The sequence below is a fragment of the Saccopteryx leptura genome, chromosome 9, assembly GCF_036850995.1.
Source record: "Saccopteryx leptura isolate mSacLep1 chromosome 9, mSacLep1_pri_phased_curated, whole genome shotgun sequence".
In the NCBI taxonomy this organism is placed as follows: Eukaryota; Metazoa; Chordata; class Mammalia; order Chiroptera; family Emballonuridae; genus Saccopteryx; species Saccopteryx leptura.
This window is the reverse complement of record NC_089511.1, coordinates 79,378,669-79,403,701: the sequence shown is the minus strand read 5'-3', so window position 1 is coordinate 79,403,701 and position 25,033 is coordinate 79,378,669. Positions and strand designations below refer to the sequence as shown.

Sequence of the window (25,033 nt, the reverse complement as noted above, 5' to 3'; positions counted from 1 at the left end):
TCAACAGCAATACTATAATAGTAGGGGATTTCAATACCCCACTAACATCACTGGATACATCCTCAAGAAAGAAAATTAACAAAGAAACAGCAGACTTAAAGGACACACTAGATTAGCTGGATTTAAAAGATATCTTCAGAACCTTTCACCCTAAAGCAGCAGAATATACATTCTTTTCAAGTGCTCATGGTACATTCTTTAGGATAGACCACATGCTAGGACAGTGGTCAGCAAACCGCGGCCCGTGAGCTACATACGGCTCTTTGGCCCCTTGAGTGTGGCTCTTCCACAAAATACCACGTGCAGGTGCTACCTCAATAAGGAATGTACCTACCTTTATAGTTTTAAATTTTTGGGTCTCAAGAGAAATTTCAATCATTGTACTATTGATATTGGGCTCAGCCTACTAATGAATTTGCCGACCACTATGCTAGGACACAAAACGAGTCTCAACAAATTTAAGAAGATTGAAATCATATCGAGCATCTTCTCTGATCACAATGTCATGAAATTAAAAATCAACTATAATAGAAAAACAAAAACACTTGGAAACTAAATAGCATGTTATTAAATAACGAATGGGTTAACAATGAGATCAAGGAAAAAATCAAAATTTTTCTTTAAACAAATGAAAACAAACATAGAACAACTAAAAATTTATGGAACACAGCAAAAGCAGTCCTGAGAGGGAAGTTCATAGCACTACAGGCATACCTTAAGAAGCTAGAGAAAGCTCATAAACAATTTAACCCTGCATCTAAAAGAACTAGAAAAAGAACAGCAAGTAAAGCCCAGAAGAAGTAAGAGGAAGAAAATAATACAGATCAGAGCGGAAATAAATGGCATAGAGGCTAAAAAAACAATACAGAGGATCAGTGAACCCAAAAGGTAAGGTTCTTTGAAAAGGTAAAAAAAGTCAATGAACCTTTAACCAGGCTCACCAAGAAAAAAAGAGAGAGGCCTCAGATAAATAATATTAGAAATGAGGAGAAGTAACAATTGACACAGCAGAAATACAAAGGATTCTAACAAAATACTATGAAGAACTGTATGCCATAAAATTAGAGAACTTAGGCAAAATGGACAAATTCCTTGAAACATATAATCTTTCAAAAATAAATATAGAAGAATCAGAAAACCTAAATAGACCAATTTCATCAAATGAGATTGAAACAGTTATCAAAAAACTCCCAACTAACAAAAGTACCAGGCCACATGGCTTCACAGGTGAATTTTACCAAATATTCAAAGAAGAACTAATTCCTTTCCTTCTCAAGCTATTTCAAATTCAAGAGGAAAAATTTCTAAACTCCTTTTATGAGGCAAGCATAATACTGATTCTAAAACCAGGCAAAGACACTACTAAGAAAGAAAACTATAGGCCAATATCCCTGATGAATTTAGGTGCTAAAATTCTTAACAAAATACTAGCAAACCGGATCCAGCAATACATGAAAAAAGTCATACATCATGATCAGGTGGATTTATTCTAGGGAGACAAGGCTGGTACAATATCCGCAAATCAATCACTGTGATTCAACACATAAACATAAGAAAGGAGAAAAACCACATGATAATATCAAGAGATGCAGAAAAAGCATTTGATAAAAATCCAGCACCCATTTATGATCAAAACTCTCAGCAAAGTGGGAATACAGGGAACATACCTCAACATAATAAAGACCATTTATGACAAACCCAAAGCCAACACTTAATGGGCAAAAATTAAAAGAAATCCCTTTAAGATCAGGAACAACACAGGGGTGCCCCCTTTCACTACTCTTATTCAACATAGTTCTGGAAGTCCTAGCTACAGTAATCAAACAAGAAAAAGGGATAAAAGGCATCCAAATTGGAAAAGAAGTAAAACTATCATTATTTGCTGATGATATATGATACTGTACATAGAAAACCCTACAGTCTCCATCAAAAAACTACTGGACTTGATAAATGAATTCAGCAAGGTGGCAGGATATAAAGTCAATATTCAGAAATCATTGGCATTTTTATACACCAACAATGTACTGTCTGAAAGAGAAATTACAAAAAAAATCCCCTTCACTGTTGCAACAAAATAAAATAAAGTACCTAGGAGTAAATTTAACCAAAGAGGTTCAAGACTTGTACTCAGAAAATTATAAAACATAGATAAAAGAAATCAAGGAAGATACAAACAAGTGGAATCATATACTGTGTTCATGGATAGGAAGAATAAACATCATTAAAATGTCTATATTACCAAAAATTATCTATAAATTCAATGCAGTTCCTATTAAAATAGCAATGACATACTTCAAAGATATAGAATAAATATTCCAAAAATTTATATGGAACCAAGAAAGAACACCAATAGCCTCAGCAATCCTGAAAAAGAAGAATAAAGTGGGTGGTATCACACTTCCTGATATCAAGTTATACTACAAGACCATCGTACTCAAAACAGCTTGTTGGTACTGTCAGAATAACAGGCATAAAGATCTATGGAACAGAACAGAGAACCCAGAAATAAACCCACACTTATATGGTCAGTTGATATTTGACAGAGGAGATAAGAGCATACAATGGAGTCAAGACAGTCTCTTTAACAAATGTTGGGGAAAATGTACAGGTACTTGCAAAATAATGAAACTGGATCACCAATTTACGCCATTCACAAAAGTAAACTCAAAATGGATGAAAGACTTAAATGTAAATTGTGAAACCATAAACATCTTGGAAGAAAACATAGGCAGTAAACTCTTCGATATCTCTCGTAGCAATATTTTTGCTGACTTATCTCCACGGGCAAGTGAAATAAAGGACAGGATGAACAAATGGAACTACAGCTAGTGCTTGACTTACGACCACGATTGGTTCCAACAAACCGGTCGTAACACAATTTGGTCATAATTTGAGTAGGCTATATGTACATACAGTACTGTGAGATGATGTAAAAATCTTTAAGTCATATTTTATCATAATTTTTTGTCATTATTGTTATATATCATAACTTTCTTTGTTCATTTTATGCCATTTGTATCATCTCTACACCATTTTGTTTCTGATTTTTACATTCATCAGGTTTAAGTAAAACACTACATTACCAGTGCAACTGGTTTAATATTTGCAAAGACAATTTCCTCTTGGTAGACATCTTGGGAGGGGTTTGATGAAAAATATCCAAGACACAAAACATAAATTGCTGTACTGAGTCTGGGATAACAGTTGAAATGGTGCACACAGAGACGGTAGTGCTGCCGGAAGCTGGTCCACACTGTCGTACACCCAGTTGGGCAATGCTTGCGCTGCCAGACTCGGAGCAGTCGTGGCTAGCGGTTGTGGTCGTAAAGTCAAATGGTCGTAAGTTGCATAGGTCGTAAGTAGATCAATATTTGTATATGAAACTAAAAAAGCTTTTGCACAGCAAAAGACACCATTAACAAAATAAAAAGACAACCCACACAATGGTAGAATATATTTGCCAATACGTCTGATAAGGGGTTAATACCAAAATTTATAAAGAACTTGTAAAACTCAACACCAGGAAGATAAACAATCCAATCAAAATAGGCAAAAGAGCCTGACCTGTGGTGGCGCAGTGGATAAAGCGTCGACCTGGAAATGCTGAGGTCGCCAGTTCGAAACCCTGGGCTTGCCTGGTCAAGGCACATATGAGAGTTGATGCTTCCAGCTCCTCCCCCCTTCTCTCTCTCTGTCTCTCCTCTCTCTCCCTCTCTGTCTCTCCTCTCTAAAAATGAATAAATAAATAAATAAATAAATAGGCAAAAGAAATGAATAGACACTTTTTCAAAGAGGACATACAGATGGCCAATAGGCATATGAAAAAATGTTCAACATCACTAATCATTAGAGAAATGCAAATTAAAACCACCATGAGATACCACCTCACACCTGTCAGAATGGTGCTTATTAACAAAACAACACATAATAAATGCTGGAGAGGGTGCAGGGAAAAGGAAACCCTCCTGCGCTGCTGGTGGGAATGCAGACTGGTGCAGCCACTGGAAAGCAATATGGAGATTACTCAAAAAGTTAAAAATGAAACTGCCCTTTGACCCAACTATCCCACTTTTAGGAATATATCCTATGAATACCAAATCACTAATTCAAAAGAAATGCACCCCCATGTTTATGGCAGCATTGTCTACAATAGCCAAGATCTGGAAACAAACTAAGTGTCCATCAGTGGACAAGTGGATTAAAAAGCAGTGGTACATACACACAATGGAATACTACACGGCCATGAGGAAGAAGGAAATCTTAACTTTTGCGACAACATGGATGGGCCTGGAAACTATCATGCTAAGTGAAATAAGCCAGACAGAGAAAGAAAAATATCGTATGACCTCACTCATTTGAGGAATCCAATGTACAATATGAACTGAGGAACAGAATAGAGACAGAGGCGGGATCAAAGGGACCAGAGGGAAAGTAGAAGAGAAGATGGGATCAGAGAAGGGAAAGAGATTAATGAAATTATATGTTCAGGACAGCAAATCCTGGAGGGAAGCAGGGAAGGAATTGGGTAGAGGGGGCATGGAGGGACCGAGGGGAATAAGAGGTGAGCGGAGATATATTCGTTGGGACACTTGAATCTATGTAAACACAAATTAAAATCATAAATAAATTTTTAAAACGCAAAAAAAAAAAAAGAGTATGGCCGTGTATTGACCACTGGGCTTCATGGGAAAGATTGATGTTCTACATAAGTAGATTTTCCAGTAGGTAAAGATTCTTTAAACACCAGAACACCTTATTGAATGTCCTGAGTGGAAACCTTCCAAAAATATGTTACATGCTTTGTCTTCTGAAGGGCACACTAAACATAGTCATTTTTGTAATGACTCTTACCACCATTTTATTTTACGACCGGGTAAGGAGTGCCTATTAGGTGTTAGAGGAGTTGAGTGCTGTGTGAGGCAGATACATGTTCTTAGGAACCTATATTTGGGCTGTAACGGTCATACTGTGTGCTCTAGTTGCTCCTGAGCCTAGCCATAGTGCCGTGGCGTGTGGTACCGCTGTGTAGGGCTCTTGCCTCCTAAACTTCATAGCCCCAGTCTGTTTTTCAATTTTAGCTTTCTTTTTTTCTGTATTCTTGTTCTCTGTATTCTGAACTAATGTATCTTATGGTTTTAAGTGCTTTCCTGCAAAAACAGAACCGTGTCTGATATGATGCTTCTAATCTATTTTGGTTTAGGGCAGGGGTCCCCAAACTTTTTACACAGGGGCCAGTTCACTGTCCCTCAGACTGTTGGAGGGCCGCCACATACAGTGCTCCTCTCACTGACCACCAATGAAAGAGGTGCCCTTCCAGAAGTGCAGCAGGGGACCGGATAAATGGCCTCAGGGGGCCGCATGCGGCCTGCAGGTCGTAGTTTGGGGACGCCTGGTTTAGGGTATTAAGTGTCGATTCTAAAGTAAAGGCAAGTAGATTCTGTAGGCAAATCTATACTGCTCACAAAAATTAGGGAACATTTCAAAATGAATATGAAGTGATAAAATATCCGCTAATTTTTGTGAGCAATATATTAAAGCCCATGGGGATTTGTGGGCACAGGAAGGGGGTGCTACATTTATGGCCCTTGCCAGGGTTCTGCATGGCCAAGTTGACATACCTTTTCTGATGAATTAAATACATATTTAATGTATCATTTAATTGTATATACATGTTTATCTTTTGGAGAATTGTATAACTCTAAGACGTGCTAAAATAGACTGAGGTCTTCAACTTTTTAAAACATTGATTCTTATTTATTAAAACATTCTAGCATAATAATAGAAGTTATTTAAATCAGGTAAAGTTTCTAGACATGACAGTTTTCTTTATTTCCACCTCTAATCAGTTTGTTAATTTAGATGGTAGTTGTAATGGTTTAGATACCCTTTGTTTTCCTTTTTTCTGCTTAATATGTTATAAATACCCAATTTGTTGCAGTCTTCATGATTGATTTTAATGGATTTGCCGTATTTCTCCAACTTAGCACACCATGACTCCTCTACCGTCTGTTGTTTAAGATGTTTTTCGTTTTTTCTTTTTTTGTGACAGAGACAGAGGGAGGGACAGACAGACAGGAAGGGAGAGAGATGAGAAGGATCAATTCTTTTGTTGTGGTTCCTTAGTCTCCTTAGTTGTTCACTGATTACTTTCTCATATGTGCCTTCACTAGGGGGCTACAGCAGAGCAAGTGACCCTTTGCTCAAGCCAGCGACCATGGGGTCATGTCTATGATCCCATGCTCAAGCTGGATAAGCCCGTGCTCAAGCCGGCGACCGTAGGGTTTCAAACCTGGGTCCTCCGCATCCCAGACTAACGTGTTTTTCTTATTTGCTTTGAGAATTAATTCCTCAAGGACCATCTTTATTTAGAGTCCTTTTGAATTATTTCTTTAGATTCTTTGGCCTTTTAAAGTGATTTAGTTGATGCTTATTGAGTACTACTGTGTGTCAAGCACTCTTCTAGGAACAGAGCAGTGAATAAAAAAGTCAGATTCTTGCTTTCATTCCTATCTGAGTAGGGAGAGATGGGGAATAAACAAATACAAAATATGTCAGGTGAGTATAAGTGCTAGGAAGAAAAGAATCAAGCATAAGGAAGAAAGAATGAAGGGGGTTCTGTTTCACAGTAGGATAGTCTGGGAAGGCCACTAGAAAGGTAACATATGAGCCAAGTTCTGAAAGAAGTGGGAGAATAAGCAGTGGGACTGTCAGCAAAAGAATAATTCAAGCAGAAGAGCAGCGTGTGCGAAGACCCTGTGGTATAATCACACTTGGGGAAACGAGCCTAGCTTGTTTTCTCCTAAGCCTGAATATCTGTAGCAATGGTAATGAGTGCTGTGTTGGGAATTGGTGGGTGATAAAAGAGTACAAGATGGTTGATGGGTGGGTGGTTTATGGAAGATGGATAGCCATGAATGAGTTCTTGTTCTGTGCTCATATACTCAAAGGGTGAATAGATCAGTACAGTCATTCATTCTGATGACTCTCTAGAGGAAATAATTAGATTTCCTCTAGAATAAGGAAAGCTTTCTTTTTTATTTTAAGCTCTCTAGAGGAAATAATTAGAGCTGCAAAATTATTTGCAATAATAGAACATAGACAATGTTTATCGATAAGAAATTGGTTATAACAAAACCCTTTGTGGCTCTTAAAAATCATGACATAGTGGTATATGCAGTTGTTTAGTAAATAGATGCTTATATGTATATAAAACTTCATAACAAAAAAATTGGAAGCATTATATATCAAATCTTAAAGCAGTGGTTTTAGAGGTTTTTTCCCTATAATGGATATGTTATTTTTGTAATTAAAAGGAATGTTTGGAATGTTATTAGTGATAATAGCTATCAGCTTCAGCCAAGCACACTTTGCCATTGACTTTGCTATTATAGCTCCATTTTATTAGACATTTTATGGTAACATATTTCATGGGTTACAAATGAAAACAGTAAAAACAGTCTTCAAGAATGTTGGGTAGAGAGGTCACCTGTTTGGCTCCCTGGGCTTGCCTGGTCAAGGCACATATGGGAGTTGATGCTTCCTGCTCTTTCCCCCTTCTCTCTCTCACTCGCCCTCCCTCCCTCCCTCCCTAAAAATGAGTAAGTAAAATTTAAAAAAATTTTTTTTTAATATTAAAAACAAAAACAGTGTTGGGTAGAAGAGTCTGTTGTTACTATCTGGACAAATCCCCTCAATTTCCTGTGAGAAGCTCACCTGCTGTGCTGATTCACCAGTCCTGTTTCAGTGGAGGAAGTTGGGCCCTAGCTTGAATGTGGCCCTAGTTACCCAGGACTTATTTCCAAAATATGCACATCTCAGGTTCATGCAGTCTGCTCCCACCCCAGGCTGCTCGCTGCTCTACTCCAGATAATTGCCTTAACCAGAGTGAACAGCTGTCTCCTGCCCAGTTGAAAGATCACTACTCCAGGTGATAGCTCAGAAGAAGGCAGAGACGGGTCTTTGCCTTTCAGCCTGGGCATGGAGGCCCCAAATACCCACAAGTGCGTCTGAGCACCTCCGCACCAAGTGTTGAGCAGATGCGCTCTGACACACGGAGATGTCTTTAAATTTACCTAGGCCCTGAGCATCCTTCTTTGCTCAATGTGGCACTCATTAAATTTTAGTTGAATCCTATTGCTAAATTGTTAGTTGTTAGAACTAAATGTCAAGAGAAATTTAACACTTCTGCCATCGTCGGGGACAAGTGTGGAATTGGTTCACTTCAAAGATAACATAGAAGTGAACTATCTTTGGAGAAGTGAATTTATTAATAACAATAAAGTCTTGGATAATTGAATTTTTTATAGGGGTCTAAAACATCTTCACTCGGTATTTTATTTTAGTGCTGCTAGGAACTTCTGAGGTCTGTCTTGCTGGGGTTTCTTCTCTCCCCTCAACAGAGGAAGCAACTGGAAATTAGTGGCAAAGATGGGACTAAGGCCCTGGCTTCCTTTCTCATCCTGGGTGTGCAGGTCTTTGGACTGCATCATGTCTGCAGAATGGCTAACTTACTGTATTCCTTTTTCTTTTCAGACTAAAGCAAATCTTGTAACTCCAAGGAATGGAGAACCACTCATTGCTGCTATTCAGGATTTTCTAACAGGTGAGTTGTGAAAGTCACTTGAAAGGAGACTTTGGAACACAGTGATTCTCATTCAGTGGTTTTATGTGATAACTTGGAAAGCTGTTTAGTGCCTTTTTTAATTCTTTTGTTTACTAAGTTTAACTGTGAACCTATTTGAGAAGTTTTGTATTGATTGATTATTAATTGAATCATAAGCATTTATTGAGCTCTTACTGTAGACAGAAATTGTTTTACTCACTAAGGATACAGGAGTGTGTAAATCTAAGTCCTTTTACTTGTGGAGCTTAGATTCTCACTGGAGAAGAGAGCCAATAAGCAGCCCTAGGTTTTGTCACATTTTAGTAGTAGTATGTATTTATTTTAAAATTGAAATGTGATTTCCTCTCAGTTTCATCTTTGTGTGTCTGTGTATGTATTTCTTTACATTTTTAGGTGCCTATCTCCTCACACTTAAAGACACGTTCTTTGACCGAGCCAAGGCTTGCCAAATCATTGCTTCAATATTGGTTGGCAAGGATGAGAAAATTAAAGTTCGCCTCCCACCTCCTACAATATTAAAGGTTTGTGCAGGAGTTGTGTGTGTGTGTGTATACAGGTCTGTGTCCATCCATCTGTCCATCCTCATATACCCAAATGCATGTACCCATGATGGTGCTTGTTTGCATGTGATCACTGCAGTCTCATATTTGCTTGAAAGGTAGTTGAGACAAGACCTGACCAGTGATGCTCTGGCTCCTTCTCCTCCTCCAGCCTGTCACCCTTTGGACAGGAAAGCAGATCTTCAGCATCATTCTCAGACCTAGTGATGACAACCCAGTGAGGGCCAACCTTCGAACCAAGGGCAAGCAGTACTGCGGGAGAGGAGAAGATCTCTGTGTCAATGATTCCTGTGAGTTATACTTATGGGAGGGGGAGGGGTGTCAGAAAAGCAAGATATCAATAATGTTCACAAGCTCGATGTTTCTCTAAGGCCTTAGCCTTAGGCAGGAAGTTTGTTCTTCAGGGAATTGTGGCTGGTGTTTCTCCTCTCAGAAGTGATTTTCCATTTCTCTAGAAGCAGAGATCCTATAGACACGCGATCCGGCAATTAGAATGTTCTTTTCAAAGGTGTTTAGTCTTAAGTGGTTAGTTTCTGTCTTTTTTGTTTTTTGTATTTTTTGGTAGCTTTTATCACTTAATACAGTTTCTTTTATTTTCCTTTTTTGTTTTTTGGAGTTTTTTTATTTTTCATCAACAAGGGTTTCATTACTTAAGGCATATAATTTATAATTTTATGTCCAAAAATGTGTTTATTGACTATTAAGTATGACTAAAGTCTATAATGAAAAGGACCAGTTTTGTTACCTGCCTCACTTGGTCAGTGAATTTTCTCATAACATAAACATCAGGTGAAATACTGGGAGTGTTTAAGTATAAGCCAACTGAGTCATCTAGGCCAGTGGTTTTCAACCTTGTTACGCTTGGAGACTAGTGAAAATAGGAGAGTTATTTCAGGGACCACTAAGGTAGAAATTACCCTGAGCATAAGCAAATTCAACTAAGATATTGGGTCTACAATCTTCATACAGTATCAGGGTGGTTAATTTTGCAGACCAGCAAAAAATTTCTGGTCGACTGGTTCATGGGCCAACGGTTGAAAACCACTGATCTAGACTCGTTTCACCCAGAGTGTGGTCCACAGACTGATGTCATTGCGCCAGCATTTACTGTCTGCCATGAGCTCCTGAGGTCATCACAGACTGACAACAGGAATGGGCTTTGCTAATGAGGCCTTGTGACAGGAAATGGATCTTTAGGACTCTATACTGAAGAACTATAGAGTCTCTGTAAAGGCCAAGGTTTATGTCTTGTAATGAAGATGAAATGTTTCAAAGAGCATTCTTTTTCCCAGGTTTATAACCATTCCTTTGAAAAATACACTGGTTTTGTTGTTGTTGTTGTTGTTGTTGTTAGATATTTTGGATTTTCTTAGATTTGTTTTCTTTCTAGATAAGAATTTTAATTTTTTATTGGATACTCTTCATGATGGTGCTACTGTTAGTTTTCAATATCTTAGGTGAATAACATAGTGCTTTGCACTTTGGTTATAAAATACTTTGCTGTACATGATCTCATTGATATGAGCCCAAAGCATCCCCATGAAATAAAGATGGCAAGTGCTTGATGTTGTCATTCACAGTTCACAGATGAATAGGAGGATCAACCAGTACATTTCAGAGTTAGGACTCTAACTAATTGGATTATTCGTATTTTTTTTAATAAATTTTTTATTTATTGATTGATTTTAGAGAGAGAGAGAGAAACATTGATTTGTTATTCCACTTATTTAGGCATTTGTCAGTTGATTCTTGTATGTGCCCTGATTGGGGATCAGACTCACAACCCACAACCTTGGCATACTGAGTTGATGTTCTAACCAACTGAGCTACCCAGTCAGGGCCTTTTCCTGCTTTTTAAAAGTTGCTAGATTTCTTTTTTTTTTCCCTCTCAAAGGAACAATTAAACTGAATTCCTGTTTGTTCTGCTTTATTTTTAATATGGGAATGAATTTTCTCAACTACCTTAAATTCTTTGGGGATGAGGCTAAGTATATTAATTGATTGTTTAAATGCATAATCGTTATTACCCTTCCAGACGTCACTATCCAGAACAGTGAGTTGATGAGTGGCAGCATGGACAAAGGAACACTGGGGTCAGGATCCAAGAACAATATTTTTTACATTTTGCTGCGAGACTGGGGGCAGAATGAAGCGGCTGATGCCATGTCACGGCTTGCCAGGCTGGCTCCTGTGTACCTCTGTGAGTATCTTGGCATCTCATTTTATTGCTCTATTTGTTGAGATTTTAGGGTTTCTTCTGCTATTGTTTCATTCTCCCTTTCCCACCCCACACACATACACAAAGAGTAAAGGACACTTAGTCCAGTGTAAACATTTATGCTTTCCTTACTGAAATTAATGCAATACTGAATAATGGCTCAGATCTGAATTTGCCTTTCAGTCTCTTTTCAAACTCTACAGTGGCTCCCTGTTGCCTCTCAGATAGGGTTGTGTTACATAAAGAGCCCTTGAGGGTTGCTTCCAAGGCCCATGCACTCGCTATAGCCCTCTGGGTTTTCTATGATTTAGCCCTACCAGATTACTCAGTATTTCCCTGCTATCTTTGCACTGTGATGTTTCCTTTATTTGCTCATGGTTTGAGCATGCCATGGGTCAAGAGATTCTTTTTTTTAATTATTTTTTATTGGGTTTATTGAGCCATTCTTTTTTTTTTTTAATTTAATTTTATTTTTTTACAGGGACAGAGAGATAGTCAGAGAGAGGGATAGACAGGGACAGATAGGAACGGAGAGAGATGAGAAGCATCAATCATCATTCTTTCATTGCGACATCCCAGTTGTCCATTGATTGCTTTCTCATACGTGCCTTGACCACGGGCCTTCAGCAGACCGAGTAACCCTTTGCTCAAGCCAACGACCTTGGGTCCAAGCTGGTGAGCTTTTTGCTCAAACCATATGAGCCCATGCTCAAGCTGGTGACCTCGGGGTCTCGAACCTGGGTCTTCTGCATCCCAGTCCGACACTCTATCCACTGCACCACCGTCTGGTCAGGCAAGAGATTCTTGTTGCCCAAAAATATTTTTCATGTATTTTTATACCTGATTGATTCTTTGGCTGGCTAGATATAGACTTCTCGATTGAAAATTACTTCCGTCAGAATTTTGAAGCTATTGTCCTACTTTTTTCTAGCTTTCAGGGTTGCTGTTAAAGTGTATTTTCATTCTTATTTCCAAGTTTTTGTATTTGAATTGTCTTTTTATTCTGAAAGCTTTAAGAATCCTGTCTTTGTTTTTGGCACCCTGAAAGTTCACAGTGGTATATCTTTGACATGGGTGTTCTAAAATTCATTGTGCTCATCACTCTGTAAACTCTTAATCTGCAACTATGTGTCCTTCGGGTCCAGAAGTTTTCTTCTATTATTTTTCCAATAACTTTCTCTCCTTTATTTCCTCTGGTCTTTCTTTATAGAATTCTTTTTTTTTAAGTTGTTTGTTTAGCAAGAAAGAGAGAGAGGCATGGACAGACAGACAGATAAGGGAGAGAGATAAGAAGCATCAACTCGCTGTTGTAGCACTTTTGTTGTTCATTGATTGCTTTTCATATGTGCCTGGACCCAGGGGCTCCAGCCAAGTCAGTGACCACTTGCTTACCTGGGCTCAAGCCAGCACCCTTGGGCTTCAAGCCAGCGATCATGGAGTCATGTCTATGATCCCATGCTCAAGCCAATGAGCCACTATACTCAAGCCAAATAATCCCGCGCTCATGCCAGATGATCCCACACTCAAGCCGGCAACTTCAGGGTTTTGAACCTCAGTCCTCAGCATCCCAGTTGGACACTCTATCCACTGAGGCACTGCCTGGTCAGGCATCTTTTTGGAATTTTTGTTAACTGCCTATTAGAGTTCCTGGATTGACTCTTATTATCTTCTTTTCCTTGTCCATTTTTTTGTTTGTTTGTTTCAGGATTTGTATTATCTTTTAATACTTCTATTGATTTAAACATCTTTTCACTATCATATATTTACTTTCCAGCCACTGTTCTTATCCACAGTTATTTACTTCCTTTTCCTTTTTTTCTAAGACTTCCTGTTCTTGCTCCCCAGAAATATCTTCTCTGTCGGTCTGAGAGAATATCACTCAGTTTTATTTTATTTGCTCCCTGAATATTGTTTCTTTTTTCTGCATGTTTCTTGTCTTCTGTCTTTTGTAGTAAAGATTTTCCTCAAATATCTGGTTCCCTGGCTATCATTGCTATTTTCTGAGTGAGGCACTAAAACACTGATTGAAAATGGAGCTGATTGGTTGATAGACCTCTGGGTTTCTTACTGAGCTGGAAACCAGTTTTTGATTGTGGAACTACCCAGTCTCCCTATCAGTAATGCTTTTCTCCAAAGAGACTTGGTTTCTCCAGAGATATACTTCAGTCTCACCCTCCTTACCAAGGACGGAGACCTGGCTGCCAGGATTCTGGGAGCTGGATAGGGAGAGAGGCCAAGGACTCTTTAGTCGTGGAATATGAAGACTTTCCCTCAGTGGCTGATTTTCAGTCATCCCCATCTGTCTGCACCTTAGTAACCCCCAACCCAGAGTCTCGACATCCATTTATTGGGTAGTAAACCCCAGTCTCCCACAGGGGTAAGGAAGGGCATGGGGCCTGTTTTTTATGCAGACTTTACACTGGGTTTCTGTTTTCAGCACATACACCGTCACCTGCAGAACCTGGTGATCATTTCCATAGCCACCTTGAGGCATCTTATTCCCCACTTCTCATCTGCTCACTTTCTACATATATAAGGGTTAGGTTTATTGATGGGGCATAGTTCCATCAAGGAGGAGTTTACATTTGTTTCTTAGTCTCTGTGTTCTGGAATTACTTTTGAAGAGAGCCAGGATTTGGGGGTGTGGGAAAGAATTTAGGTCCCTGTGATGCTGCCTTAGAACCAGAAGTCAGCTGCTCACTTTCCATAGCTGGCTCCTTCAGCTTGCTCTCCAGTATTAAGGGCAGTCTGCTTTATATTATTGTTAGTTGGGATATCACCGTCCTCCCCACTAAGCTGTAAGGTCTCAGAGAGGAGATAGTTTTAGTCATGTTTGTGTAACTCCCTAGGGGCTAATACAGTATATTTTAATTGAATTGAATTATGGCAAATTCTCTGAAGGTATCAACTTGTTTCCACAAAACATTGACTGGCATCCATGACTCTCTCTTTCTGCTTTATTTACCAACTTTTCTATAGCAAACCGTGGGTTCTCAATTGGGATTGGTGATGTCACACCAGGTCAAGGGCTGCTAAAGGCCAAGTATGAGTTGCTGAATGCTGGCTACAAAAAATGTGATGAGTATATCGAAGCCCTGAACACAGGCAAGCTGCAGCAGCAGCCCGGTTGCACTGCCGAGGAGACCCTGGAGGTGAGTGCGCTTTGTGTCGGTCAGTTCAGCCCCTTTGTGCTCACAGGGTTGTGCAGTGAGCCTTAAGGAGAAGGGAAGTAAAGGCAGTGGCTTCAGTCTCGTCTTGGCCCTGTGCTGCTTGTGCCTGTCCTTGTTTGTCTAAGAGGGAGGGCCTTCAACAAGTCCCTTACATCCCTTTCAGCTGTCGCATTCTAAGTGGTGGAAACACAGCCCTCGCTCTTCATGTGGCCACACGGGACTGCCCTTGATCCCACATCATGCTTGGCCCTTATGGAGCTGATACTTAAGTGCTTCTGCCCTTTCTATTTTCGACACTGTTCGACTAGAGCTGCTGCCACAGCTGTTTAAGTGGACGATGTTTGAAAGAGACTTGGGTACAGAAGATGGAAAATTCATGTTGAGAGTCATATCCCGAAAAATTTCAAACTAGGTTAGCTGAGAACAGGAGCAGCACGTGTCAGAATCAGTTACTCCATCCTTTGGGAGCCCTGCATTTCCCCTAGAGCAACCTGGGTCAGCAGTCTGACTGTACTGGCCCTCCTCTGCTTCCCCAGGAGCCTTGGTCTCAGGGCTTTGACCTACCTAAGTACGAAAGAAAGGCTCTTTAAGCAGTAAGAAATTTCCTGATGAAGTGAATATTTTATTAGAGAGAAAGAGAGACACAAAAACATCGATGTGTTCCTGTATGTGCTCTGACCAGAGATCAAACTGGCAACCTTTGTGCTTAGAGACTGCTTTAACCAACAGAGCTATCGGCCAGGCTAGAAGTGAATTTTTTTATTATTTTTTTTTTAATGAGAGGAGGGGAGCTAGTGAGACAGACTCCCACCTGTTCCGCAACTGGGATCCACCTGGCAAACCCCGTCTAGGGCCGATGCTTGAATCAGCCAAGCTGTTTTTAGTGTCTGATGCTGATGCTTGGACCTACTGAGCCACTGGCTATAGGGGAGGAATAGAGAGAGGCAGAGGAGAAGGAGCAGGAAAGAAGCAGATAGTCGATTCTTCTGTGTGCCCTGACCAGGAACTGAACCTGGGTCTATCCAGGAAGCCAGCTGACCCGGGCCAGAAGTGAATTGTAAAGCATAGTTGTGTGAGAGATTTACCTTTATTAGCGCTTTCTTTTTTTTTAAATTGATTTTAGAGAGACAAATTAAGGGGGTCAGGAGGAAACATTCATTATTATTTCACTTAGTTCATTCGGTGGTCGTTTCCTGCATGTGCCCTGACTGAAGATAGGGCCCAAAACCTCCTTGTTCTGGAATGACACTCTGACTGAGCAAACCGGCCAGGCCCTTGAGTTCAGTCTTTATGCACGTAAGTCTTAAAGACAGGGAGAAAGAAATGGATGTTTCTCACCTAGAAAATTACTTGAGGCCTCGGCAGCACTCATATTTAATGGAACCACAACTCCTAAATTCGGCATCGTAAGTTGTGAGTTAAGGAGTGATGATATGGCTGAGTTCAGGGACTAGAATATTCCTGTAGAGTCACTTCATCACACAGTTAACTTGGGGAAGTGCTGTCTTACACTTTATACTTAGGTATGTATGTGTATCCATAGCAATATAGGTACAGATATTTTGTTGTATAGGTTGCTGTATACAAAGCCATGTGCATTCAATAGTACTGCCATTTAAAGTATTCAAGGTTTTGTTACTAATCACTTTTACCTTACACACTGATTTTGGAACCTTATGGAAGATGTTGGTCTGTATATATTGGTCATCCTGGTCTTCTAAGGCGCTGAAACCTCTATCTTTTGGCATTCTGACATCTTGCTTAAATTTTTTCAAAGTCCCTTAAAGTTAGACTGTACATTTGGGATCAGCAGAGCCAGTGAGGGTAACTCCACCACACTCTCCCTTCTCCCCCAGGCCCTGATCCTGAAGGAGCTGTCGGTGATCCGGGACCATGCCGGCAGCGCCTGCCTCCGGGAGCTGGACAAGAGCAACAGCCCCCTGACCATGGCCCTGTGTGGCTCCAAAGGTGAGTGTGCTCTCTGGCTGCTGCCATCACTGGATTCTCCCTGGGGGCTGGCTGGTTTAGTCTGGAAAATGTAAGTCATAAATAACTTCAGACTGCCCTTTGTTTATAAAATAGGGCTTTTTAAATCATTTACAGTTGACCCTTGACCAACAGGAGTTTGAAATGCGTGGGTTCCTTATATGCTGTAATTTTTTAGTCCACTGCACTTCCAGCCCGCAGTTGGGAATCCACGTATATGGAGGCTGACTTACATTACATGTGGGTTTTTTACTGTGTGGGCAGCTGGATCCCCAACCCTCCCGTTCAGGGGTCAGCTGTACATAAAAAAAGGGTTATTTGCATTTTGAGGAGTTTAACTCTTCTAGAAGAACTTACTGGTAATGAATGTGGGTTTCTGAGTTTGAAGGTATTTTGAGCAGCTTTTTAAAACAACTTTTTTTAAAAGATGGGATTTTTAAAATAATGCACAATATTTAGTGATGAGGCAAAAAACTTTAATTTCATACTCATCCAGGACATTGAAGCATTAGGTTTCATGATGCTGTGCTCAAATTCAGAACCCCTGTGCTTCTCCTGTATCTGTACATTGTTTACAGATAAAGTTCACCTCTTTTACTTTTGCTCCTGGTACATAGCCACACTTAGCCATTCCCGTGTCTTTGTTTCCCGCTCTTCCACCCATATCGGAATTCCTCCCTCCACCTTGTTTATGCCAGAAAGCTGGCCCTTGGTGCTTCCTGAAGGTGCACCAGAAGTCTTTCCCCTGCCCAGAAGTGCTCGTTTGCTCCCTCCTGCCTTTCTTGTGTGACAGAGCTCTGCCCTGGACCGTGCACTGACTAGGGATAAGAGGCTGTGCTGGGTTGTGGTTCTGTTTCATTCCACAAATCTGCTCGCACTTCAGTTCATGTTATTTCCTCATCTGTTTTCCCAGGTTCCTTCATTAACATATCACAGATGATTGCTTGTGTGGGACAGCAAGCCATCAGTGGCTCCCGAGTACCAGATGGCTTTGAAAACAGGTCCTTACCTCACTTTGAGAAACACTCAAAGGTAAGCTGTGGTGGATCAGGCAGAACTTTGAAGGGCGACCATCAGGAGTGCAGAAAAGAGTAATTGAAGCTCTGTGGCTGCCACCCAAACGGCTCCAGGAGGTGTTGTGTACGGGCGGGTGCTGCTCGGGATTGGCATTCCCTCTTCAGCCCAGACTGAGTCGTGTAGAAGGAGCCTCGTTAAATTCAGAGCTATAAATTTTGGACAATGCCCCCTTGTATATTTTCTCTCCAGGAGGATTTCAGGTTCCCATCCAACTTAAGTAATTAAAGTGAATGCTTAAATTATATATACATTCAACCTATATAAGGATACTAAAATAGCGATAGTATAAACCACACTAGAGCAACCAGGAAATTTCAGGTTCTTTGGAATTCTCACTCAGCTTCTAAAGGACTTCTCTGAATTCTAGTTTGGGCGCTAGTGTAAGCAGAGAGGGACAGGCGTGTGTTGAGGATGTTCTGGAATTCAGAGGCAGACAACTAGTAAGTCTGTAGTTAAGGAACTTAAAGTAGATTTAGTCACACAGTAAATTCTAGGTTTGGAGTCAGCTCTTATTCCCATTAAGGCCCAGCTGCCCCAACTGCTTCTTCCCCATGGAACCGCCATAGGTCTGTTCATCCCCTCTGTACTGAGACACGTGGGGATTCTCTGTATCAGGTAGCCCCAGAGCCAATTCAGGTCCTCGGCCCACGGTCAGAGTTCGTGGAAGTCAGGCAGATGAGCAGTCATTGGAATGGCACCTGCCTGTGCTTGTCAGGCTCAGAGCTGTACGGCAGCCTAATTTAAAGAGGAGAGGCCAGGGCATCCAGACTGCTCTGTCCCTGACCCTGGGCTAGATTAGACTTCAGGGTATCTGTGCTTGCCTAGAAATATCTGTGTACACCAGCTGCCCTTAAGCAAAGTCAGGAAGCAGCAGGTTGGTCTGTTTGTCAAGATTGTCCTGTGGTGAACATAGACCAATCAAGTTCTACGACCATTTGGCCATTTCACCTGGCATTTTATATATACTTACATATTTTTTACAGTGTTATTGAAATACGTTTTATGTGACATAGTCACCCATTCAATGTGTATAGTTCGGTGACTTAGTATGTTTACATAGTTGTGTGATCATCACTATGGCGGTAAACATTTACAGCACCCCACAATGAAACCTTATAAACATTAGCAACATGTGCTTATATGGTGGAGGTGGGCAGCCTGGCCCACAGGGAAGATGTCTTTAGGGAGACATCGTTTCCCAGGGCATGGGCAGCTGCTGCAGTCAGTGGCTGCCCTCGGGGTCCTTGACTGCCTGCCTCTCTATGGACAGCAGCCTGGGCTTTGGCTTCCCTTTCCTGAGCCACTTGCCTGCCACTGCCACCGGCACCGGCACCAGCCCTGGCTGGGACCTCTCCTTCCTTGTCTCTGGAAAGGATGAGTTGTGCCAAATTTATTCTCCTTTAGGAAAGTGTATGTAAAACCTGCCATGTCATGAGAGTGCACTGACCAGGTATTATTAGCTGGAACGTATGGCATTTTCTGACGTGAATGGGTTTTAGAATGATGGACCTTGAACTTTTTTGTTTAATTTTTTTTTTTTTTTTTTTTTACATCTCTTTAGCTCCCAGCTGCCAAAGGCTTTGTGGCTAATAGCTTTTATTCTGGTTTGACACCAACTGAGTTTTTCTTCCACACAATGGCCGGCCGGGAAGGTCTAGTGGACACAGCCGTCAAGACAGCTGAAACAGGATACATGCAGGTAACCTGAACAAATGTGGCCATTAGCAATGGAGTCGCTCAGGGCTCAGAGGATTTTTATTACTGTTTACAAATTTGTACATGAGCTCAAGTTTATCTGGTCTTGATATTTAAAAGAAAAAATTAAGAAACATAGGTGCCCTGGAAATAACAGAAAAGGGTAATATTAATGTTCCAAATCCTAGGTACCTCGAATGACCGAGACCAGACCGGGGCCACAGACACCAAGGCTCCGTTAGAGGAGAATGTGGGCTGGCGGTGCATCTAGGGGCCACCAGGGAGCCTCACTGAGCCTCTGTTTCCTAATGCATGAGAATGGGCATGACAGTGCGTGCCTTCTGTTTTTTGAGAGGACTCTGCTTTTCACTTTACAGCTGTTTACATAACTTGTTATTAGCATCATTCTAATAGCTCCAAGAACCTATTTGGCGCTGGCAGAAGGGCCTGGAGGCTAGGCTGCCACTGTGTGTACAGTTCTAGGATAATAGACTCAGGGACAGGGCTACGCCAGAGGGTTTCCATGCCTGTACTCCTCAGACTGCACAAAGGTACCTCTAATGGCAAAGTGGTGGAAATACACTCCTACTTTGTTCTTCCAAAAGACCACAAGCAAAGACTTTTTTTTCAATCTGATTTTTATTTCTGTATGCTCCGTTGTGTGTGTGTGTGTGTGTGTGTGTGTGTGTGTGTGTGTGTGTGTGTGTAAATACATATATATACATATATAAACACCAAGTAAAATTAATACTCCAAGTTGCTGGACCATGAACTTGCTGTAGCTTTGTGTCCCTCTCTGCCCGCTCTGGATCCCAGTTTGGGAAGCATGGTCCTTTGGACATGGGAAACCAGGATCGATAATGTGAAGATGTGAATGAGTAGGCCGCAACAAACAAGGCCGATGCCGGGGCGTAATGGACTCACGTCAGTAGACACCCATCTCTGTAGCCCCGTCTGTGCCTCCTGTGTCATTACTGATGTGTCTCTCTTAATCATCTTTTGATGGGAAATTGCCCTTCAGTTTGGAGTGTGTTGCTTTTGTCAGAAACCCAACAGACAGTAAAATGCTTTACCACTCTTGCCAGAATGTCTTCTGACTTTATTTTTTGTCTTTACATTCTGAAGTGGAGTACAACTTTCCCAGAGCAGTGTGTTAATGTAGAACAAATTAGTTCTGACATGAGGGATTTTTGTTTTGAAATTGCCTAGAGGAAGATTTCTTTCTCTTCAAGTCACTGGGCCGACGTCACATCACTGGCTAGAGTATGTTCTGCTGGGAAAAGGCTTTCCCTGAGCAGGTTTGAGAAGTGGCCACTGCCTGCTGGTTCAGACACAATGCTGTCCCTGTTCTCACTTTCCCCTGTGTCCCAGAACAGGGTCTGCACCTGATCCTCTGTAATTCATATTGAAGTCCACAAGGGTCCTAGATTAAGTTGTGTTTAGAAATGCAAAGTTATTACATTAATTTATACCTTAGGGAGAAGAAGAGGGAAGGCAAAGCAGGCTAGGAAAACAGTGTTTGCATATTTCTTTGGGATTGATGTGATATAAATTGCATGTATTCTAAAACACATTAAAGTGCTGGAGGTTGGGGTATATTCTAAATCTCACTGGACAAGCTAGTTCGGCCCTTTTGGCCTTAATTGTTCTTGGGATCAGGGGAATCTTTAAAAGAGATTTCTAATAAAATGTTTTTATGTGATTAAAGGGCTAGTAACCTTGGAACTTAGAGTTGCAAATCGCATTCTCTGCACATGTGACTAGGCTTCCCAAAGCTGCTGGGCTTGGTTTCCTCTGCTTCTTTCCCGTTAGAGGAGGCTCGTGAAGTCCCTCGAAGATCTCTGTTCGCAGTATGACCTGACAGTCCGAAGCTCCACAGGCGACATCATCCAGTTCATTTATGGGGGGGACGGCTTAGACCCCGCAGCCATGGAGGGGAAAGATGAGCCCTTGGAGTTTAAAAGGGTTCTGGACAACATCAAAGTAAGATTTCTTATTATATCTGGGGTTAGAGTGTTTCTGAGGACATTTCTTCAGAATGGAGGTATCCTTTGGAAAATCACACACCCTTAATGCTTATTGGTACCTACCCAACTACTGGCTTAGTGTTTTCCTTTTTCTGCTCCTCTGAATCATTTTCCCAAATATTAAAGGAAACATATTTTCTCAATTTCAAAGTCTAGTATTAGTAGTGATCAAATGCCAGTAGAAGAGGGCTTTGGTTGCTGTGTAACAGGCCAGTGTTCCAAGTGACAGGTGTTGAAAAGCAGGCACTTTTCACATATTTTAACTGGGGGTGTAATTTAGAAACACCTGTTTGGAAGGTAGTTTGACAGTACTGATCTGAATTTAAACAGGAGTGCCTTGTGACCCCAGAGCTCCAATTACAGGACTCTGCCTCCAGAAGTGACCTAAGTGTGAGAGTGTTTTCCCAGTGTTGTTTACAATAGAGGAAAACTATCAGTGGGGAAGACCCCAGATGTATAAATGGTCTGCCTATGCATCAGGATGACATGGAGCTGTCACAGCTTTGGGGAAATTCCATGAGTTTAAGAGTGGAGGAATATTTTCACTCTTAAAGTATTTGGGGTTTTTTGTCTGTTTTTTTAAACAACAGTTTGCACTTTTAATGCAAATCTGTGTTTGGGCAAAGTTTGAGGAGTAATGAAACAAAACCCACTGGCCAGCCCAGAATTCTGTAAGTTTCCCTGTATCAGTTTTTCCTTTTATATTAAAGGTAAAATCTAAAATTCGTTTTGAAGGGAAAAATCATCATGAGTTGCTAAAAGATCACTCTAAGTAAGGTTGTTGCGTCTCTTGTAAGTTCTTGCTTTTGCTGTCATCCCCCTGCTCCATTGCCCCCACACATCATACTGTTTCCTTTTACTACTTGAGGCAGTCTTCCCGTGTCCAGGTGAGCCTGCTCTCAGCAAGAACGAGCTGATTCTGACCACGGAGTCCATCATGAAGAAGAACGAGTTCCTCTGCTGCCAGGACAGCTTCCTGCAGGTAAGTCCACGTGGTAGCCACACTCACCTGCCTCCCACAAGAAATTGTTCGCCAGGTGCCAGCGGGTGAACTTTGTAAGTGTGTTCCTTTGTTAAGAAATTTAAAAATGGCCTGACCAGGCGGTGGCGCAGTGGATAGAACGTCTGGCTGGGACGCGAAGGACCTAGATTCAAAACCCTGAGGTCGCCGGCTTGAGCGCGGGCTCATCTGGTTTGAGCAAAGCTCACCAGCTTGAGCCCAAGGTTGCTGGCTTGAGCAAGGGGTTACTTGGTCTGCTGTAGTCCCCCAGTCAAGGCACATATGAGAAAGCAATCAATGAACAACTAAGGTGTTGCAATGAAAAATTGATGCTTCTCATCTCTCTCTGTGCCTGTCTGTCTGTCCGTACCGGTTCCTCTCTCTGTTCTCTTTGTTTCTGTCACAAAAAATAATTTTAAGAATTGCCCCTGTGAAATCTCACCAGCCACTGTGAAGAATTTATCTCACATCTTTCTTAGTTTATGGCTTTTACATGTTTTTTCTATTAGAGGAAAAGTGCTTTAGCTGGAAAACTGATTTTTTTTAAAAAACAACTCTACCAAAAATATAAATAAAAACGAAAACAACTCTACCACTCTAAACACCCTACAACCACTTTCTTATCCTGTGGACCAGCTCTTCCCTCCATCATTCTGAATCGCACTAATTTTTGTTGGAAGAGGTATTGTTTCAGTACCTTTGACTTTGCATTGCTCTTTCTTCTACTTTGGTGTGGATCAGAACTCCATGGTATCTGACTTCCTTTTTCTTCCAGGGAACTGTCACCTTAATATCCTCTTAACGTTTTTGTTTGTTTTTTAATGTCACTGACCTACTCAAGCAGCTCCTTCCTGTTTATAATCATGGTGACGATCAAAAGCGAGGAATACAGAAGCCAGTAAGCAGTAACCTTTGTGTACTGATTGGTGATTCAAATGCAGCAAAAAATAAAATCAGCAGGAATATATCCCTTTCAGTGTATCAGAAATCAAAACCACTTGACCAAGTGGTGGCACAGTGGATAGAGCATCGGCCTGAGATGCTAAGGACCCAGGTTCAAAACCCCAAGGTCACCAGCTCATCAGCTTGAGTGCAGGGTTGCCAGCTTGAGCGTGGGATCATACACATGACCCCATGGTCACTAGCTTGAGCCAGGGGTCACTGACTCAGCTAAAGCCCCAACCCCCATCAAGGCACGTATGAGAAGCAATCAATGAACAACCAAGGTGCCGCAACTATGACTTGATGCTTCTCATCTCCCTTCCTGCCTCTCTCTCTTTCTTTATTTCTCTAAGAAAAAAGAAATCAAAACATGAAGGGAAAGTCTTTCTTTTATATGTTGAGGTGAATGTGAAAAAGAAAATCTTACAGATTTTAATATTTAAAGTTAAGAGTGCCTTGTTTTATTTTTATAGATTTTTAACAAATTAGGATTGTGATTATTTTTCTACATAGTTATATTTACTTGTTTATTTCTTTGTTTATCCCTGAAGACCTTGACTGAGACAGGCTATGAGAAGTGTACCGAGGTGATGCGTGTGGCATGCTGTGAGTGTTGGGCACAGGCGGGCCCGTGCGGCGGCTGCGTGCGGCACCAGGACAGGGGCCTCGTGTGCCGCAGGCTTGGCTGCCTGCGCCTCACTTTGGACTGGTTCCTCTCGTGCCTCTGACCAGGTTGGCCGGGTGGCCTTCTGCCCAGCAGTGTTGATTTAGTCAGCCCTCGTTCAGCCGTCACTGTCACACACTGTACAGATCCTGAGGACACAAAGATGACTAAACATGCCCTTGCCCTTCAGTAGCTCACAATCTATGAATTCAGTTTTGCTAAGAGGGTTCAAAATCCACTGGCCAGACAGATTTGTCTGAGCCTCTGAAACTCCCTGGCCCTCGCCCGTGCCAGAGGCCGGTGCTGTGCTCACAGATTGCTGTGGCGTGAGTGTCACCATTAAACTCTGGTCAATTGTGTGGTTAATTGCCTGCCATTTGCTGTGTTGTGAGTTTCCTGTAGGATGCATGGGTTGATTCAGCTGAGCTCTTAATAGCCTGTTTCAGTATTCATTTCTGCAAAATGAGCTTTATTTTTTAACCTCCAGAATATCTAACTTTTGTGTTAGGAAAGTCATTCCTTTCAGCAAAGCCACTGGAAGTGGGTCCCTGTGAGTGGCAGCTGAAAGATCTCATTTCCAGTGCCTGAGCTGGGGAATGGCTTTAGGGTGTCCTCTGCTCCTATTTGTGCACAGTTCCTCACAGATGAAAGTCCCCTGGGTCTGCTCAGCCATAGGGTCTCGTTCCGGTTTCCGTGCACCAACAAGTGGGGCAGCCTCTTACCACCTGGTGATCAGATGGCAGTGTCTGAGCCAAGAGGGCTTTCAGGAGCTTGCCGTATCAACAGTGGACAGGCAGACTGGGGGCTGGGAATCAGCAGTGTGAAAGAGGCTCTTTACACTGAATGACACAGGAAGAACTAAATGGCAAAGGCTGTTACTGACTGAATATTCCCACTGTGAGGCAGAGCCACGCCAGGGGAGATTGCTTCACCACCTTCCCAGCTATAGTTTCCTCTCTGGTCTGCACTGACTGACTGCATCTGAAAACGCAGTCTCACACTCGTAATCAGTAAGCAAGCCTGGAGAGTTTCTCTTTAGAAGGATCCTCCTCAGGCCTGGCCTGTGGTGGC

General features: G+C 41.6%; 1 protein-coding gene across 2 annotated transcripts in view; it reads left to right on the top strand.

Moving 5' to 3' along the window:
- The window catches only part of POLR3A (RNA polymerase III subunit A), a 56,904-nt gene that overhangs the window by 18,342 nt on the left and 13,529 nt on the right, over positions 1 to 25,033 (top strand). For both annotated transcript variants that reach the window (XM_066349185.1, XM_066349186.1), the window contains exons 12-21: positions 8,533 to 8,602; positions 9,017 to 9,144; positions 9,335 to 9,473; positions 11,219 to 11,383; positions 14,381 to 14,553; positions 16,428 to 16,539; positions 17,471 to 17,589; positions 19,196 to 19,333; positions 21,142 to 21,312; positions 22,225 to 22,338. In XM_066349185.1, the coding sequence (XP_066205282.1) occupies positions 8,533 to 8,602; positions 9,017 to 9,144; positions 9,335 to 9,473; positions 11,219 to 11,383; positions 14,381 to 14,553; positions 16,428 to 16,539; positions 17,471 to 17,589; positions 19,196 to 19,333; positions 21,142 to 21,312; positions 22,225 to 22,338 (1,329 nt within the window). The remainder of the gene's footprint in view (positions 1 to 8,532; positions 8,603 to 9,016; positions 9,145 to 9,334; positions 9,474 to 11,218; positions 11,384 to 14,380; positions 14,554 to 16,427; positions 16,540 to 17,470; positions 17,590 to 19,195; positions 19,334 to 21,141; positions 21,313 to 22,224; positions 22,339 to 25,033) is intronic.